Source organism: Eufriesea mexicana, unplaced genomic scaffold (assembly GCF_001483705.2).
Source record: "Eufriesea mexicana isolate 0111107269 unplaced genomic scaffold, ASM148370v2 scaffold4744748280, whole genome shotgun sequence".
Taxonomy (NCBI): domain Eukaryota; kingdom Metazoa; phylum Arthropoda; class Insecta; order Hymenoptera; family Apidae; genus Eufriesea; species Eufriesea mexicana.
The window spans coordinates 315,264-333,423 of record NW_016907957.1 but is presented as its reverse complement, the minus strand read 5'-3'; the positions used below and the strand labels follow the sequence as shown (position 1 = coordinate 333,423).

Genomic DNA, 18,160 nt, shown 5'->3' with positions numbered 1-18,160 from the left:
AATAAATTCTGATAAATATTTCGAAAACTAAGGTCGAGCAGCGATATATACATAGGAAAAAATTGATCAAAATATAATTTTTATATGTCTAAAAATCATCGAAATCGGAGAAACTGTCTGTATCTTTTAATCAATTTATAACCGATTGTATCTTATATAACCGATTTAATTTTTTAAATGACTAACATTTATTATGCTTGATATCAATATTGATAATACTTGAGAGTAAAATGATCAAACTACTACTACCTTAATGATTTTGATCATTTTTAATACTCTTTAGAACATATGTACAAAATAATTAAAATTGGCAAAGAAATAGCAGTTTGATAATTTTACCTACCTATTTATTTACTGATATAATTCACCTACAGGTAAATCTTTAACATGACTTATAACATTTAATACTTTCTCTAATATTTGGGAATGTATAACTGATATATCATTATCTGCATTAATTGTGTACCATGTCTTATCTATTAATTTCTTATAATTAGAAGCAACAAGTTGTTGAAGTTCTTCATTTTCAAAATGTTCATCTCCCCACTTATTACGTAGAGACAGAGTTTCGCTGCTAACATTAAGATAAATGACTAAATCTGGCGAAGGTAATCCTTTATCTGGTTGTTTGCACCAATTTAAAGATTGGCTAGTGGTAGCTGCCCCATAAGCTGCACCTGAACCAGCATATCTACAATGATAATTTCAGTTATATTTCAATATTTATCTTGCAATTATTACAAAAATTTGTTTACTTACCTATCAATAACAATGGTAGTACCACTATGCAAAGTCTTTAAAATTTCATCTTTGCATTCCCAACGATTTGCAGAAAACAACAAATGTATTGTTTCATAAGGGAATTTTTGTTTATTTTTCAAAAACTGATCTATTATTGCTCCAATGGGAGTTGTTCTATCTGCAAGTATAGAACTGAATATTGATGATCTTAATATTCATTTGATGAGGTTATATATAGATAAATATATAGAAAGTTACATATATTTGAGAACATGTACATAAAATAACGTGACTTAGATGACTTATATTTATAAAATATGGTTAAAGCTGTTTATATTTACCAGGAAAACATCTAGATTCAACGGGAATGTTGTTTGTATTCAAAGCACTAATTATCATTTTCACTTGAGTGGATTTTCCTGCTCTATCACATCCTTCTAATACTATTAAAGCACCACGACCTGCAGACATTTTGTTTTTTAATGAATTAAAATATAATGATTGTAAATATTTAAAAACTGTAGAGTTTTCATCACAAGTTCACGCGTTATCAGCATTACTATGAAAGCGGATTTTAGTTTTTCCGATCGAACACGGAATACGCGGGAACATTTGAAATAGTTGAAATAGTTTGAAATGGTTTTAAATCGACTCTGAAATTCAGAAAGCGAAATTGTTGACAGAACTATCTCGCAATAATAGGCAGATTTACAAACTATCAAGATTCATAAGTTGTATCATACTTTATTATAATAGCAATGATAATAGGGATAGTAGTAATATTAATATACAGTATACATATCTTATTATCCGTATTTCCCATAAACATACATTGACATTTCAATTGTAAAGTGCATTAAAGACAAATCGTAATATGTTACATTAAGCCAAAATCGCATCATTCATAAACCATCCTATACACACATTACGTACAGTTCAATTAATACTTTTGTTTAAGCTTTAACGTTTTATATTAAAACTTTCTTTTGATGTTCATAATTTTACTGAAAATATTACCTCTGAAAACTTTCGAGTGAATTAATCGAATAACATAATACATTAAAATAACAGATCAATGCTCGTTAATCATTCACTAACAATGTTTGACTAATACACTACACAAGAAATGAATGAAAAATTCATAAAAATTGACTGAATTTTGATACTACGTGAAATTTTAATTTCGCTAAATATGTCGATCGTAATAAATGATTGAAATACATAAACTAGCTCAACAAAATTAGATATTTAATTAAAAACAGTTTGGAATGAAATTCAGATAGACGATAATTTTCTAACAATGACGTAATCAGAACGCATAATTTGCACATTAATGCCATTTTTCACAAGAAGAATTATTCTGATTTTGATATTGCCTTTCGAACTAGAACGTAACAGTGAATTACTTGGATTTCATTTAATGGCATCCACGTGAAAAGGATAATTCGGCAAGTAGCTCTATGTAACGTACCAACATGCAAATTTGTTATATTTCTCGAAGAGACTTATGTTTATATATTTACAAATCATAAATTTCATTATATATCTATATATACGTATATACATGTAACGTACACGAAGACGCGTTTTACATAATAATATTCTATAACATATATGTTTCGAAAGCACATTATCATGTCACAAGTATAAAACCGAATAATCTAATATATTTTACAAGACTTGACAAAACCAGTTTCACTCCAATTGTGATTAATGGCGGGAAAGAATGTAACTTCATATAATATGAAATGGAACTATTTCTCTCTTTGTATCTTTTCTTTTCCTTTGAGCAGTCTCGGGACCGGTCATTTTATGGAAATTACGGACACTAATGGAATAAAAAGTCTTTTCTTTTTCTTCTTCTATATTTTTCTTTTTTTTTTTTCTTTATCAACGGATACGCGTTGTATTTTGAATACGCTCGTTTAATCATATTCGTAACGTGACTTCTTGCTCTCGATTGCACTCCTATCACAAAACGCTGGACGTCAAATGAAAAACCAATCTATAAGGCTTACCCTACGTTTGTACATTACGCGAATATTATCCTTTGTTCGTTAAGTTGCCAAATTCACTTATATCGCTATATCGCTTGGCTCACGTGTAATAGAACGAGCCTCCCTCGGTAATGTTCGCGAAAAATATAATATGGAATATATATCATCAAAAGCGATCACCGAGAGGAACATAGATTTTCTGAATAAACGTATTACGCTCGTAAAAAGAAAAACGCGAAATAACATCTTTGTATAGAAGCGCATTTGCTTATTCGCAAAACATTTTGCGAAAAGCTCTGACAGCACCAACGTTCTTATATTCCAGACACGAACTATGCACTTTTCTTGAAAGAAAAACGCGTATAGTTCGTATGGACGCTGCAATTTACAAATTAGCACGTATCTACAAATATCAGCAACTTGGAATAATAGTGCAATTTATGGTTATTCTTTTAAGCGATAAATGTCATTATACCATGTAATAAAGAAAGTCTAAATTCTAAAGTTTGAAACGTGTGAATTCGCTTGTAACAAGAAAAGCAAAAAATAAAGTGTCAAATTTGATAAGATTAGGTAAGATAAGAAGATAAACGGGAATATGTGTTTGTAACATATTAGGCTCGTAAATAATTGATATATACAACGTTGAGAAAACTATTTTTAGGGGAAAAAAGAAAAGAAAGGAAATACCTAGAACAATTATGAAGGAAGATTGGAAATTCTATATAAAGCATTTTGCCAATCATTTCGAATTCAATTGATAGATGGCAGTTATGATTCTTATTAATATATATCGTTGGTATAATGATATACTAGCCTGACGATTAATAATAACAGTATATATCTGTATGACATATCGCCTAACAATAGGATCCATAAAATTTTCAGATTTCTAACATTTCTTACATTACTGATATCTGCTTCATTCTCTATGCAATAACTGTTTCCCGCCAGCGTATAAAATCAGACTCGATTGTGTATTACCATACTCCTAGACTGTAACAAATTCTTCCATAATGCCGATAATACGATTAACATTATTCTCATTACAATTAACGTTATACTCGTGGAACACGTTTCGGAAAAGATTATTTGCGCATAACTTAAACGCGAGTCCTATTACGAGCGCAAAATTAACATTCTCCTCATTCACTATCTCATTCAACATAACACATACTTTTTTCGATTACTTCTTTATCATTGGAATTCTCAGCTTTATCTGATTCGACATAATCGTATTGAAACATCACGATGAAAGCATTCAATCCATTCGCTTTAATATGGGCAATGAATATTTCATTGGTTAGAAATTCAAATCGTTGGAAAGAGCATTACTTGCAAATGGGTTGAATCGTATCGAAGTATTGAACTATACGATAGAATAAAAATATCTATTCGCGCGAATGTATATCGAGCTAGTTAAAAAACATTCCATGAGAAAAACTGATTTTACAAAACAAGTACCCTGTATATACTTAATGAAATCCGATCAAACAGTGAGTAGAGCGTGTATTCTCCAAAATAGAAACTAAGAAACACAAACAGCGAATCGTCTTAACACTAACGGCTTATTAAACTTTTTTTTTTGTTTTGTTTTGTTGTAAATTGCAATATTTTCCAGATATTCGTAATACCGTGTAGAAGCAATTATACGCTTAAGGTACATACATACATGTGTATTCTCTAAGTATTTAATTTCTAAAGAAACTAAATTGATCTTTGCAAAATCGAAATTGGAAATTCATGTGTACTTGACTAAAACTTATAATGCATCTATTAGTATTCACTTACGTAATTTGAGGTATGTTTGCCTGTGTAATATGTGGAAATTTCAATTCATGTCAATAACGTGAATCCTGATAGAACGAAAAATCTTCTCTGGTTACTCATCAGCAAATATGTATGTTGTTGAAAATCTTGCAAATTTTATCGCGGAGGATACCGATTCTGCTGTACATTCTTCATTGAACGATCCTTCACATCGTTGGGGTTGTACATCATTGGTCCCTAAAGATCATCATTTTGTTGAAAAATAAATTACATCAGGTTCAGAGGATAAACAAAAATATCGTAAATCTCGCAAAATTTATTGTTCTATTCTTATGCGATTTCACCTAAAACAAAATTATGTCAACTCAAGATAATATACGTTTATATACGTTAATAAACGCAACGAATGTTGCAACATTTCCAAAACGAATAATTATGAATTAAACGATTCTATGTCTTTGTTACGTTTATAGTTTAGAACTTACATAATTGAATCTGGTGCAAAGCGTAAAATGTAAGCTTCGCAATTAACGTATAACACATACACCGCGAGACCAAAACCATAAATACATCCTTCACCAAGCTTTCCCATAGCTTTGCCATTTAAATTTCATGAAAATAAAGTGCTCGACACAATGAACTTAAGCTTGATTTAAAGGCAAAAGCTATATGACTGTGATTTATGAAAAAATATCTTCTTAAATCTATTGCAGGTGTAGAATATATTTCAAATAATCCTACACGTGTGAAAAAATTTCTGAGTTGAAACTGATTTGTCAGAATTATTAATTGTTCTGCCATAGAAGGTACTCAGGAATCTTTCCACTTGTAAGAACTGTATAAAAAAAAAATATACTTTGTAATTATAAATTTGTTATAGAATACAGCACTATAATAAATAAGTTAGAGTTTCTACCGTGTATCGTTGAGTAGTATTTATAAGTGATATCACCTCTGGAATGAGAAATGTTTAATGCCACTGGATTACCTTGTTCTGTGGGAGGAAACGCGGATCCCTCATAGTGTAGCTCTGCACCTCTCGCGATAACGAGCTGGTTGAGCTCCATCGAGAGAACTGTGTGCCATATACAACACAACAATCTTGTCTCACTAACCGAATTCTCGTTCTATTACTATGATTAGGTATCAAAGTTTGCGAGGATGTAACACCGACCATTTTCATCGTAAAGCATACAACAAATTGCTTGATGGCAAATTATCCGAATTTTTAATAAATTATCCGTAGAGAGGAAAAGATAAAAAGCAGCAAAATAGACATAGAGTAACAGAAAAAGAAATGATCGGTATTGCAAATCTCTAAGCACTGTCATGTATAAAAATGCGATGTTCTCTATGATAAGTATACCGTCCAATCGCAAAAATAAACCATGCTGAAAATGATAATATAAGTGCATTATTTTAGTGTCCTGTACCACATGTTAGACTGTGAAATTAAATAACCCTGCCTTATACACTGCCACCAAAAAATTGTATACATGCAAAAGAAAAAAATCTAAAGGAACATAAAATAATGAAGAGAACAAAAAATTCAAGAAAAAGAAGACAATAGGCAAACAAGTATTAAAAACTAGCTTTCCAAAAAGTATACTCGCGTTTTCTACACTATCCTCTTTGTCATCCTCACTGTAACTTTTCTCGTTGGAGTGGCGCAACATCGTAAATAATCAGAACTCGTTGCGTTGAACAAACACATAGTATTCATATTATTACCCATGCTACTAAATAAATATCACAAACCATGCATATACAATAATGAAGAACGATGTATAAAATTAATAAAATAGTTCTTACTATCAGCAACAATTATTATTTGGCTACATCATTCTGCCTCCCCGACTGCTTGCAAAGGAAACATAAAAAGAAAGGTCGATTAAACACAGGTTTGCGAGAAAAAGAATGACTATTGTAATCTTGGAAAATCTACTTAGTATAATGAATGTTAAAATCAAAAGCGTATGACTTCTTTTATTAAATGAGAACCAAATAACAAACATAATTTTGTTTAATTTCCGATAAGAAAAAGAAACCTACTCACGCATTTATACCTTTCTCCATTTGTATAATTTAAATAATCAAAAATATGTATAATTTTTATATAAATATACTGTACATACAAAAATTGGAGTTAATTTAAAAAGACAACAGGTATTTTTGGATAAATAGACAATGCACAAAACTAGGGCAAATTTACATAAAGGGAAGGTATGTACAAATTGTTATTACAAATGTAATTGTAAAAGAATTCTGCGAGAAAGAAATGTTTTAACATTACAGTTCCAGAGACAGGTTTAAAGTACAATGAAGCTGCATACCAGCATACTGCAGCCATGACATAAAGATAATAAAAGGGTTGTGTACAGTGAATCAGAGGTTGTAAATATACACATGAAACTGTATTGTTAATGTCTGTATGTTTGTGATAATAAGGAATGGCTGTATGTGCATGGAAGTTTGCAAACATTATTGTTCATTATAAGAAAAAACTTACCCCTTGAGATATATTTTCGGAAACATTCGTAGGTGCAACTGATGTTACCGTTGGAGTTAAGAAGTCTACAGGGGCACTTGAATCATTAACTAAAAGAATACACAATGTAATTAATCAAACTTTAAAGAATTCTAGAAGATATCAAAAACATACCTGGAGCAGGAATAAATAACTGAGGTGATGAAGCTGCCATAGGTACCATTGGAGATGTTACTGGAGTTGGTATACTTGAGGACGCCACGCTATTTTTCAAGCCTCCTGGATTCATTACATCTATATAATTGGCACGCATACTTCTACCTCTAGGCAATTTAAATTTATTCACAGAAGATTCATCAGCTGGTAAAGAAGGTTGAGATGGTTGAGAAGTTTGTTCCGGCACGGGTGCTCTAAACTCCATGTCAGAAGCTTTTGGGGGTGGAGCTATCGCATTAGAATTACTCTCTCCATCGTCGTCTTTATTCATCCATTTTTTAGCAACGGGATCCCAAACAATCTATTTCAAAATAAACAGGATTCGATATAAATATTATCCTCTTTGCTTATGCGAAAAAACACTTCAAACTAATACCTTAGTTTATACAAAAATGTTAAATTACAGGGCTCAAATAATATTATAATCACAATAAATGATTCACTATTTACTTTACTTTTATGTGTTAGAAACGAAAGTTGAAATGTTAAGCCAGAATATATCAATAATTCGTTAGCTGTTAATTAAGTAACCGAACATTGAATTATACTGGCCTTTTCCTCTTCCATCATAAAAGACGTCAAAATTACCATAAGTACCCGCGTGAGCCCTTAAGCGATAAAAAAACATAAAACCAACTATCGTAGTCTTTTAATAATCTATAAATAATTAAATATGTTGTAACATCTTACCGTTGGGTTACTATCATCTGGTAGAATCATCTGGTTTCTTGGTTTTGGAGCAAGTTTGCTAAAAAGACCGCCGAACCAAGAACTTCCGGTATTAGAAGGTTTCTTTTCGGCTGGCTTCTCTGAAACTTTTTTCGCTGAAGCTGCAGGTTTCGGAGTTAATTTCGGAGTCTCGAGTGCATCCAATTCTTCCAACGGATCATACTGCTTTCTCGTTGACGGTGTCATTGAAATTGCCGGTTGTGCCGTCTGAAATAAAGTATATAATTCATCATCGCAAAGTTGTTCTAGCAAAGTTGATCACTGTTTACTGCACTAGTGTAAATATACATTCTTTATTGTATATTTAACATACTTTACAAATAATTTCTTTCATATAATATTTTATACTTAACTACCACAGTAAGTAGTGAAGAACTTTGCTTGCAAATTTATAATCGATATAAAGTAAAATATTTTTTATAAACTAAACGTCTATTTGCAACGAATAATAAAGAGGCGCATCTTTTAAGAATTCAGAAAAGTGAATAACATGGGAAACTTTATTGTATATTTAATGTTAACAAATTTATGTACATAAATGACATCTAAAACAAGGATAAATTCTATAACCACGTTTCATCACTTTGTATCAAATATCTCTTTTAATTACTCATGCCTTTTAATAACATAACATATTAGTAATAGGAAATATTATATTATAAGCGGAAGAATTGACTTACGAAAGTAACTTAACATGTTTTGCAAATACAACTACAGATGTACAATGACATTGAAATTTTAATGTCGAGAAACCTAATACACCATCTACTCGCAATTCGTGGGAACATCGATATCATAAGTTTTAGTGATGGACTTTGCCATAGGAACGTCTTTGAATTCGGTTAAAGAAAGATTATTTGTAGGTCTGACTGGTAAATCTATGGGGTATGTTCCACCAAATATAAGTGGTTTATACCGACACAATTCAGTGGAACTTTGTGAAGAATTCGAATAAGACCATGCATCTACTGTATCGCAAATAACATCTTTCCTTCGAATATGAGGAGCTATTCTCATAACTTTCTTGTTTTCAAAATTACAATATTGTTTCAAAGTCTGCGTTGTATTTTCACACATTATGGGGGACTTGCTTTCTAAATTGGTATCAAGCCTAGAAAGGGACTTAAAATTTACTTTGCTAAATTGAATATCTAAATCAGTAGTTGCCGATAAAGTTAAGCTATTTTCATCTACATCGTCAGAATTTTTATTTTCGTTATTTTCTATTTTCTTTTTAATTTTACATTTTAAGAATACAGGCGGCTTCGAGGAAGGCGGTCTCACGTATCTACCATCTATTTTTTTTATTTTAACATTTTTCAAATGAATTGTATTATTAGATAAGATTTTTGGGTAAGCTGTTGTGATCTTAGGGTATGTTATCGTTTTTCGTGATTTTACAGATTTTCCGTCAAAATTAGTTGATCTAAAAGGATTAGAAGTTGACGATGTACCGGTAGAAATACTAATATTAGAATCGGAAGAATGAGGGGTGACGCATCGATCTGAATCTGTTAATACTTTGCGTCGTCGTAATGAGCTAACATTGGTGTCATCCAATGACCATTCAGGATCGAGATTACTATCCGCAGTAAGCGTGTAATTACTTACTTCAAGGGTAGGTGTTTTTTCTTCCCTTTCCGTCTGTCCATATGCAAGCATCAAAAAAAAAGAATGGTAAAAAAAAATGTTATTTCTATACATAAATTCGATTTGTTAAAAGATTTAAAAATACTGTTCTATAAAAAAATCAAACACAAAATATTTTAATACATAATATATGGGCGAAAGTGATGATAGTAAGTGTACTATTGAATATTTAATGAAAGTATGTATGTAACAATACACACTATACGAATATAATTAAAATCACATATTATTATATTATAGAACAATTGATTTACCTCATAGTTCCATTTTTCTTGTCGTTGAGAATCATCAATGTCACTTTGTTCTTGCGGATATGAAGGATGATTTGAATTCTGTTGCCAGTTTGTGATGGTACTGTCATTTCTTCCATAGTTACTTTGATAATAAGACTCTTGGTTCCAATAATCTTGCTGTTGGGATTGTTGTAATTGACAAGATTCCTCGTTATTCCTTGTGTATTGCATACTTTGATCATATGTATCTGGTATATTGGATGGCAGAGATAATGGCTGCCATTCTGATTGAGTATCAGCTGTAGGTACTTCCATCATCGATGTTGGACCTTCTCTGTATTCAGACTGAATCCTGCTCCACGGCTGTTGTTGCTTCGATTCGTTCATCGCCTCCTGATTTTGCGTGTTATTATATAATTCTGGTTTTGTTTGGGAACCATAAATTTCATTTTCGGTAATTTCTCCAATCTATAACAAAGCAAAAGCTCCTTTTCTATACCGATAAAATAAAATAAAATAAAATAAAATTTATAATGTTTATCTTCTATTTATACTTACATGGCATTTACCAACAATTTCAGCTAGATTATTAAACCAAGTTAAAGTTGTAGCTTCATCGATAGAATCTTTATAAACAGGATCGTGATACCTAATTCTATCTCCTAAATTATACACGGCATTAATAAATGATTTTTTGTACTTCGATGGTTCGTTGAAAATATTTACTGCAATTTGTTCTATGTACAGTAAGGCTTTTTCAATTAATCCATGATCCACCATTTTTATTGCCAAATCAAACTTGAAGGTTTGTAAATCTACCAACGTAAAACCTGGTTCACTAAGATTTCTAGCATATTCATATATTTCCGTAAGCATAACAGCTTCCGTTGTAAGAAATGCATTATAGGATTTATGATGATTTGCACCAATCAATACAAGCTTTATATTACTTGCTCCATAGGTACCAAAATCAACTTGTGCAAGTATATAGCAAAAATGAGCTGCATAAATATCTCCACGAGCGGAAAGTGTATCCCCAAGAGTTGTAATTGAGCGACGATTAATTTCCGGATTAGCGGATGTGTTCGATATAATCATTGCTAAATGAGGCCTCCAATCATCCCACCGAGGATCCGATATACCAGTAACAACAGCTGGCACACGACCAGAATGAAGTTGATATAAAGTTTGCAATGGATCGTGATATGGTAAACTATTAGCAAAACGTGTCATTACAGATGCGTGCGTACGTTTATCTAATTTACTGGCTAAGAAGAGTGCGTGTCCCCAAAGACCTTCATTCATTGCATATTCTGCATATTAAAAATAGTATAATTTTAAAAACTTAAACAGATTATTAACTTATCAAATAAAAAATATGAACATATGTTTACCTAATGCTTCCTGAACTAAGCCGTAAAGCAGGGTGTCTCTAAACTCATCTGTTATTTGTTCAATGCTTTTCCGTGGCTTACTTTCAATCTTTTCAGATATTATTGTACCATCTTGATTACCCTGAATACCATCTCCAACTGAAACAGCCGATCTTTGAGATATTACCGATTCTCTTCTTCCTGAATCCTGAGATTTTTGCTTATTTATATCATACGGATATGCGTCTTTATTTCTGAGTAATAACGCTGCTATATCAACTCCAACAACATTCTGAAAAAACACATATGATTATTAATCTTTGGATAGGCAAAGATAGTTAATGGTGTTTACATTTGAAAAAATATATCTTACTCCATTTTGTTGAATCAACATTATCATTAATTCATATAAAAGTATATACGAAGCACGATCGATCATTTCTTCATTTGATGCTGCTTTTTTAATTTTATTTTCACAATATTCAATAATGGTCTTTTTGTGTGTGACACCCCTATGTAAAAAAAAATATGGTAATACAAATAGCATATAACTTATTTAAAGAATGATTCAAAACGTATTATAAATATAAAGTTAAATAAGAAAATAATTACTATCTAAGCATACATACATTATATGTACATTTGTACATTATCCAATATAATATAATATAAGAATTAATATTCAACAAAAATAAATTAAATGTTTGATAAATGAAATACGCATGCTTAGATTATAAATATATTGATTACACTTGCTTAATTAGGGGACCAGGATAAGTTCGTAAGTCACGCGCTACAGGATCATGTAAAAGTAGATTATCTAATCTAAAAATGTCTACTTTAGCTCTGTCACCATCAGATGGGTAAGCTGGATGTACGTGTATTAAAGATCCGATAGAAAAACATCCTAAACATGAAATATTTTTATTGAATTTCTTATAATTTTCTTAAGTAGATTATATTAACTTATATTAACTTTAACTATATATTGATTTGAAACTGTACCATATACGTGTGAACTGGAAAATTTAGTTGGCGTCATTCGGGCAGAGACAACTGTCGAATCTTCAAGCATAGATATATCACCTAAAGTTCGTTTGTCACCAGTTGTTCTGAAAAATATGATTTTTATAGTTACATTTAAGTTGATATTTATATAATATAATAAATAATAAATAATAAATAATAGGAGAAGCAGGTCATCTACAAAGAAGAAGGATAGATTGTTTTTGGTAAGATCTATTGATACATGAAAATAGTTTGATATATTTTAACTTCCATCGAATACTAGCTCTAGTGAAGAATTCTAATATCTATCTAAGTAAAAAGATACTTTAAATGCCATGAAAATATTATAACTAAATTACTTTCAATAACAGGAGATTTGATATTTTTAATATTTCAAACAAGTGCCGAACCGAGAGAATTGTCTCGGTCTCACCTATTTAAATTTTGATAACTTGAATTCTGTCTTCGTTGAGGACTCCTGGTCCATCCAGGATACCCGAAATACGGAACATATAATGCTTTGTTTGGCGAGTAGAAGCATGCACTTGAATTTGTAAAAAATCTAACACATAATCGATATTATAAGATCTATAGAAAAATCGAACTAGAATATTCAGATTTGATCGCTGGTTTAACTTTCCTAACGCTTACCTCTCGTCACAGGAACTACGGCCAGAATGAACACTAGCTCTGTCTTCTGGATAATTAACAACACCACGAGAAATGTGTTGTTGTTGATGTTGGTTAGCATAATATTTATGATACCATTCCGAATAAGCAGCAGGATTTGTACGTCGTAAATTTTCAATATATGCATAATAGTTATTGGCATAATGAACGCCGTAATCGTATCCGGAATATCCTAAAACGCAAAATAATTCAAATTATCATTTGAAATAAAAATTTATTTAATTAAACATACCGTTATAAGGATAATAAGGATCTCTCGTTCGCATGTAGTATTCTCGATCTCTATCGTTATAAGAAGATCTACTGGATGGTCTAGATCTGAAAGAAAAAAGAAGAAATGTAAAACATCATCATATTAAAATAGCAATTCTACACTGCAAAAATATATACCCTCTACTATAAGGATCATCATAATATTCTCTTCTATATGGATCTCTTATATCATAATCATCATATCGTCTTGGTCGTCTATCATCTCTTCGTCGATCACGATCAAGATAATCGCGATCTCGTGAATATCGTAAATCGTAGTCTCTGATGTCTCTTTCTCTGCGACGCATCCCATCGTCAGCTCTGTCTTTTCTGCGATCGTCGGGTCTTCTTCTAATACCTAAATCGTCTAAATCTTCTTTAGCTCTGCTTCTTCTATCGATCTCTTCTCTCGCGTGTCTATCTAGATCATCTCGGCTATGATGCTTACGATCATCTTCGCGATAAGGAATTTCTCGACGATCGAATTCATCGCGTATATTATATGTTCGATCATTTTCTCCACCACGACGACGATCGTAATAATAATCGTCATCATATTCTCGATCACGATCATAACTGCAAGTGAGTCAATATGAAATTTTAGATTGTTAAGCAACTTCTAAAATTCAGAGTTCAATTAATATAAATTTACTAACTACGCGCTTTTTCGTTCATATTCGTATCTTCGACGTTCTGAACTGCTATCACGACGTCTTTCTCTACTATCATCTCTACTATGTCCGGAACCCTCATCATCGTCATCCTCATACGAATCTCTACGATTCGAAGAACTAGACATTCCTTGACTCTCACGCATCGATGCACCAACAGCTTCCTCGCGTTTATTTCTTGAATCACTAGTTTGATCTTGTATCGTAGCTAAAATTACATTCAACAATTTAATGATAAGTAAAAAAAAATATTTAATTTACGTAAATATAAAGCTTTTCCTCACAGCCTATAGAAGAAACTTCTTGAGAACCTGTAACTATTCTTCCATTAGGTCTATCATCTGAAGATTGAGTAACATCATTTGGAGATGCACCACCTGGTATTTGTCTAAGATTTTCATCTGTTTGCTGAACAGAATCTTCTGATTCATTACCTCTTCCGGGTATTTCCCGTGTTTCACTTGGTTCCAACATAATTTGAGGTTGAGACTGATATCTTTCCTCTCCAGATGGATCATTTCGTGATTGTTGCGGAGGCAAAGATCGTTCTCTACCAGACGGATCGTTTCGACGTTCCATCGTATCAGAATCTGATCGTGAAAGTAAAGGAACATTTCTCTCTTGTCCAGAAGGAACATCGCGTCGTTCTGATCTTTCAGATATATTTCTTAATTGAAGACCTTGCTCTTGACCAGAAGGGTCATTTCTTCTTGGATCAGACAACCTTTGACCAGATTGAACATATTGTTCTTGTCCTGTTGGATCATTTCTACGTGGATCTATCGAGCTTGATTGTCCGGGTACCTCACGTAAAAAGGGTATATCATTAGGCACTTCGTCATTTTCATCATCTTGACTTGGAGGAGTTGGTTCATGTTCTTGATGAGAATCGGTTAATTCTCCGGTTTCCAAAAAAGTATTTCTATCGTTTGATGCAAATTCATAATTATCTGGTACCTGTAAAATAATTTTCATTTATTTTTATTGCAAAAAGGGAGTAGATTTATCACTTTCATATACCTGTTCTGCTTGAAGAAGAGAATGAGATCGTGTATTCTGCTGCGCAGAAAGTACTTCAATATTATTTACTTCTTGTCGAAAATCACGCGTATTTGATACTTCCTTGACAGGATTTAAAACTGGTTTAGGATCATTATCTAAAGTTTCCTTATTTATAGAATCTCTTGAACCATATATATCTCGTTCTTGTAATGATGGTGCAACTACTTCTAAATTAACAAATTCTGAAGGTTGTTGGATATTTTCATAATTTTCAACATTTTGTTCTATACTCCATTCTTTAGGCGGACGAACATTATCTTTTGAATACCATGTATTTTCTGAAGAATGTGGCAACGTATCTTGACTGTACCACTGATCATACCCACTTTGTGCTATATTATCTGTAGGCTTAATATTTGTCATTTGATATGTACTAAGTGCTGAATGTTCTTGACTAATAACATTTTGATTTTCGTTAGGATGAGTACCTTCCGTACCAAGTACAGCACAATCTAAAGGCAATCCTGGTATATTATCAGGTGTAGCATTATTATTGAAAGTCACATTTTGACCCCAGCCATCTTCAGGTATAACAGGTTGTACTTCTTCTGACTCAGTTTGACTTTCTACATTTTTATTTATCTTACTACTAAGATTCAACTGTTCTAATTTTGTAGGCAATTCTTCTGTTGAATTATTTTTACCCCATTCTGTTGGATCATTCACTAAATTAAAATCATTATTTTCTTGCATAGAAATATTTTCAGAACTTGCAACAGTTGATATAGTTTCAGGAGTGCCAGTCATATTAAGTCGAGAATCAGATAAATGTGATTTAGCAATGCTTGTTTTTGTATGTATATTAGAATCTTTAGAGTTTGCAGAATTTGGAAGTAATGGAGGTATTGATCTTTTTCTCTCTTCATGTTCTACATTAGGATCTGTTGCTGGTATAACATTAGGTGAAATATGTTGGATTGGCAATGGACGATTCTGTTGCCAATCATTTGTTGCTGCTATACCAGTGACTTCTTGTTTAACACTTTCTTCTCCTAAATTATTATTTTCCTGCTGTTCTTGTAACCACTGAGTTGTATTATTATCATTTAATTTCTTCCATGTCTGTGAAATTTCGGTATTTGCTGTTTGAGACCAAGAATTGAATTCATCATTAGTGTTATAACCTTGCGCTACTTGCTGGCTTTGATTAGATAATGCAGATACACGATTTTGAGTGTTCCATTGAGAAGTTGACATGTTAACTTGTTCAGACCAATTATTTGCATCATTTGCATCATTTACAGAATGTTTTTTGTTATCTGCAGAAGACAGAGGGTGCTGATTTGATCTAGTTTGTTGCACTGGTTGTGTATACTTATTACCCACATCATCAAAATTCTGTATCTCTTTATCTACTTTTTGATCTTGCCAATGACCCAGTGAAGTACACTGATTTTGCCAATTTTGTGGTGTCATTACATTTGTTTGATCAGATTTAATCCAATTGCAATTACTACCAACTAAAGCAGGACGTGATGCTTGATCTTTCTGATTTTGTATACCTAACTGTTGTTGTGGGTATGGAACATTTTGTAATTGTTGGTCACTTGTCCATTGAGTTTGATCAAAATTCATAGATCCGGATTTCGTAGAATTTGTTCTAGGTTGTGGTGGATATTGTTGATACTGATTATAATTTGAATACGATGTAAAAGAGTCTATATGATTAGGAATTGGTGGTCTATTAGCAACTGTTCCTTGTGTACTTTTGTCTGACATCGAATTCTGATTAAGGAAATCAGACTTGTTACCATTAACATTTTGATAATAATGATCTTGAATAGAATTAGATATCAACTGTCCTTGATTACTATATGACGGTATATAATGTTGTTGCTGTTGTTCTTGTTGTAATGGTTGCTGTTGTTGATTATCTGTTTGTTTGTCAAAGTCCCAATTCCATGAATTATTCCAAGGATCACTTGATTGTTTTGGCTGATTTAGAAGAGGCGGCTGATGCTGACTGGATTCATTTGATGATATCTCGGATGATACTCTAGACATTGGATTCCATACATTTTGATTATGAGCTCCATATCCTAAACTGTGATCTACTCTAGACCTAGTTGGTCTGGCTCTATAAGGATTCTACAAATATATTTTAGATGTTAATATATAAGTTAAATTTTATTTAACTTTATATAGCATTTAAACATTCTACTTACACTCATAGTGCCTTTAGGACAGTAATGCTTATCTTTTATTTGTATAAAACCTGTAAAATATGAAATTATTTATATATTAAATCACACAATAAAATATTAATATAATTAATGTGTAAAGAAATACAATGAATCATAAATAAGAATTTTGTTATTATTGTCTTATAAAATTATCTATATCTAATATAAATATTCATTAATATTTAACATTTTTAACAAGCATTTAAAATATATCTAAAAAGTATCAATACATCAATACAATACAGAGAAAACTACTTTCACTACAGAGAGCATATATAGGTCATTAGATATCTATTTTTCACTGCTTTAATAACACTTTTCACTGGAAAAGTAATATCCCATAAAGTAAAAATAAATCAAGAAATCGATTCAAAGTTTATACAAAAATATAAAATCTGTTAACACTGAACTGAAAAATTTCTTGAAACTTCCGTATGACAAAACTCAAAATTATTGTAATTATATAACAAAAATCATGAGGGAGCAGGTTTTACGTGCAAATAACGCGATTGGCAGATAAGAGAAAGTCAAAAGGCAAGAAATTGAAAACGTCGTATCGAAAGTTAGAATACCAGCTGTGATATCCAACTTTGCGTTCAGGGACCTCTTGTACGTTCACTCACCTAACTATCGTGTCTGGCACTGGTGTCCATACGCAAGTATAAGCATTATTTTTTCCCACAAAACATTCGAATCGTTACTTTAGCAAATTCGATCGTTTATCAAAATAAATCAAATCTTTACAGGCCCAAAAGAAAAAGTCACAAAAATGCGGACATTTTACGAATACTATGAAAGAGATGTGGGTTAAGCACGTCACGAATTTTTCTCGTTGACTTTCCACGCGAGCAGAACCATAGACGCGCACAGCGCGGACGCGTTGATCTCAAACGTCAAAAAGATCTCCACTGAAATCTCGTTAGATGGCATTGCAATGTCATTTTAAATTTTTTGCTAAATCACAAAAATATTAAAACTGAATAGATTTTTACATAATACCTAACGAATAAAATTAATATAAGTGACTGTATAGATGAGTAAAAAAATTTCAGAATATTTAGATGTGATAAGAAACTCTTATCTAATATGAAGTGGGT

General features: G+C 31.8%; 2 protein-coding genes across 8 annotated transcripts; both read right to left on the bottom strand.

Moving 5' to 3' along the window:
* Window positions 1-351: 351 nt before the first annotated feature.
* Window positions 352-1,295, bottom strand: LOC108547527 (thymidylate kinase). The gene is made up of 3 exons (XM_017900099.1): window positions 1,083-1,295; window positions 760-919; window positions 352-691 (listed from the first exon to the last, which is right to left on the bottom strand). Exons 1-3 carry the CDS (start codon window positions 1,210-1,212, stop codon window positions 352-354), a joined length of 630 nt encoding a protein of 209 aa, XP_017755588.1. The 5' UTR covers window positions 1,213-1,295.
* Window positions 1,296-4,491: 3,196 nt separating this feature from the next.
* Window positions 4,492-17,790, bottom strand: Sec16 (endoplasmic reticulum export factor secretory 16). Of its 7 annotated transcripts, none has more exons than XM_017900280.1 (20): window positions 17,687-17,790; window positions 17,046-17,095; window positions 14,839-16,968; window positions 14,103-14,775; window positions 13,804-14,026; window positions 13,286-13,723; window positions 13,128-13,213; window positions 12,857-13,067; window positions 12,203-12,309; window positions 11,948-12,104; window positions 11,571-11,709; window positions 11,219-11,489; window positions 10,383-11,137; window positions 9,846-10,292; window positions 9,553-9,585; window positions 7,903-8,148; window positions 7,171-7,513; window positions 7,018-7,106; window positions 5,497-5,583; window positions 4,492-4,745 (listed from the first exon to the last, which is right to left on the bottom strand). In XM_017900280.1, the coding sequence occupies exons 2-20, from the start codon at window positions 17,049-17,051 to the stop codon at window positions 4,665-4,667; spliced, it is 6,522 nt and encodes a 2,173-aa protein (XP_017755769.1). In that variant the 5' UTR covers window positions 17,052-17,095; window positions 17,687-17,790; the 3' UTR covers window positions 4,492-4,664. The 7 variants fall into 7 exon arrangements, with proteins under 7 accessions (XP_017755769.1, XP_017755793.1, XP_017755784.1 ...); XM_017900295.1 differs by having other exon boundaries at window positions 4,665-4,745; window positions 11,954-12,104; XM_017900288.1 differs by lacking the exon at window positions 17,687-17,790 and adding an exon at window positions 17,636-17,650 and having other exon boundaries at window positions 4,665-4,745.
* Between the last annotated feature and the right edge of the window lie 370 nt (window positions 17,791-18,160).

Coding starts and splice junctions, on each gene's coding strand:
- LOC108547527 (XM_017900099.1), bottom strand. CDS start 1,212: ATGTCTGCAGGTCGTGGTGCTTTAATAGTATTAGAAGGATGTGATAGA. Junction 920..1,082: donor TGAATCTAGATGTTTTCCTG/GTAAATATAAAC, acceptor CTATACTTGCAG/ATAGAACAACTCCCATTGGA. Junction 692..759: donor ACTACCATTGTTATTGATAG/GTAAGTAAACAA, acceptor TTATCATTGTAG/ATATGCTGGTTCAGGTGCAG.
- Sec16 (XM_017900280.1), bottom strand. Junction 12,105..12,202: donor TTCCAGTTCACACGTATATG/GTACAGTTTCAA, acceptor TTTCATGTTTAG/GATGTTTTTCTATCGGATCT. Junction 8,149..9,552: donor AAAAAACACCTACCCTTGAA/GTAAGTAATTAC, acceptor ACTTTATTTCAG/ACGGCACAACCGGCAATTTC.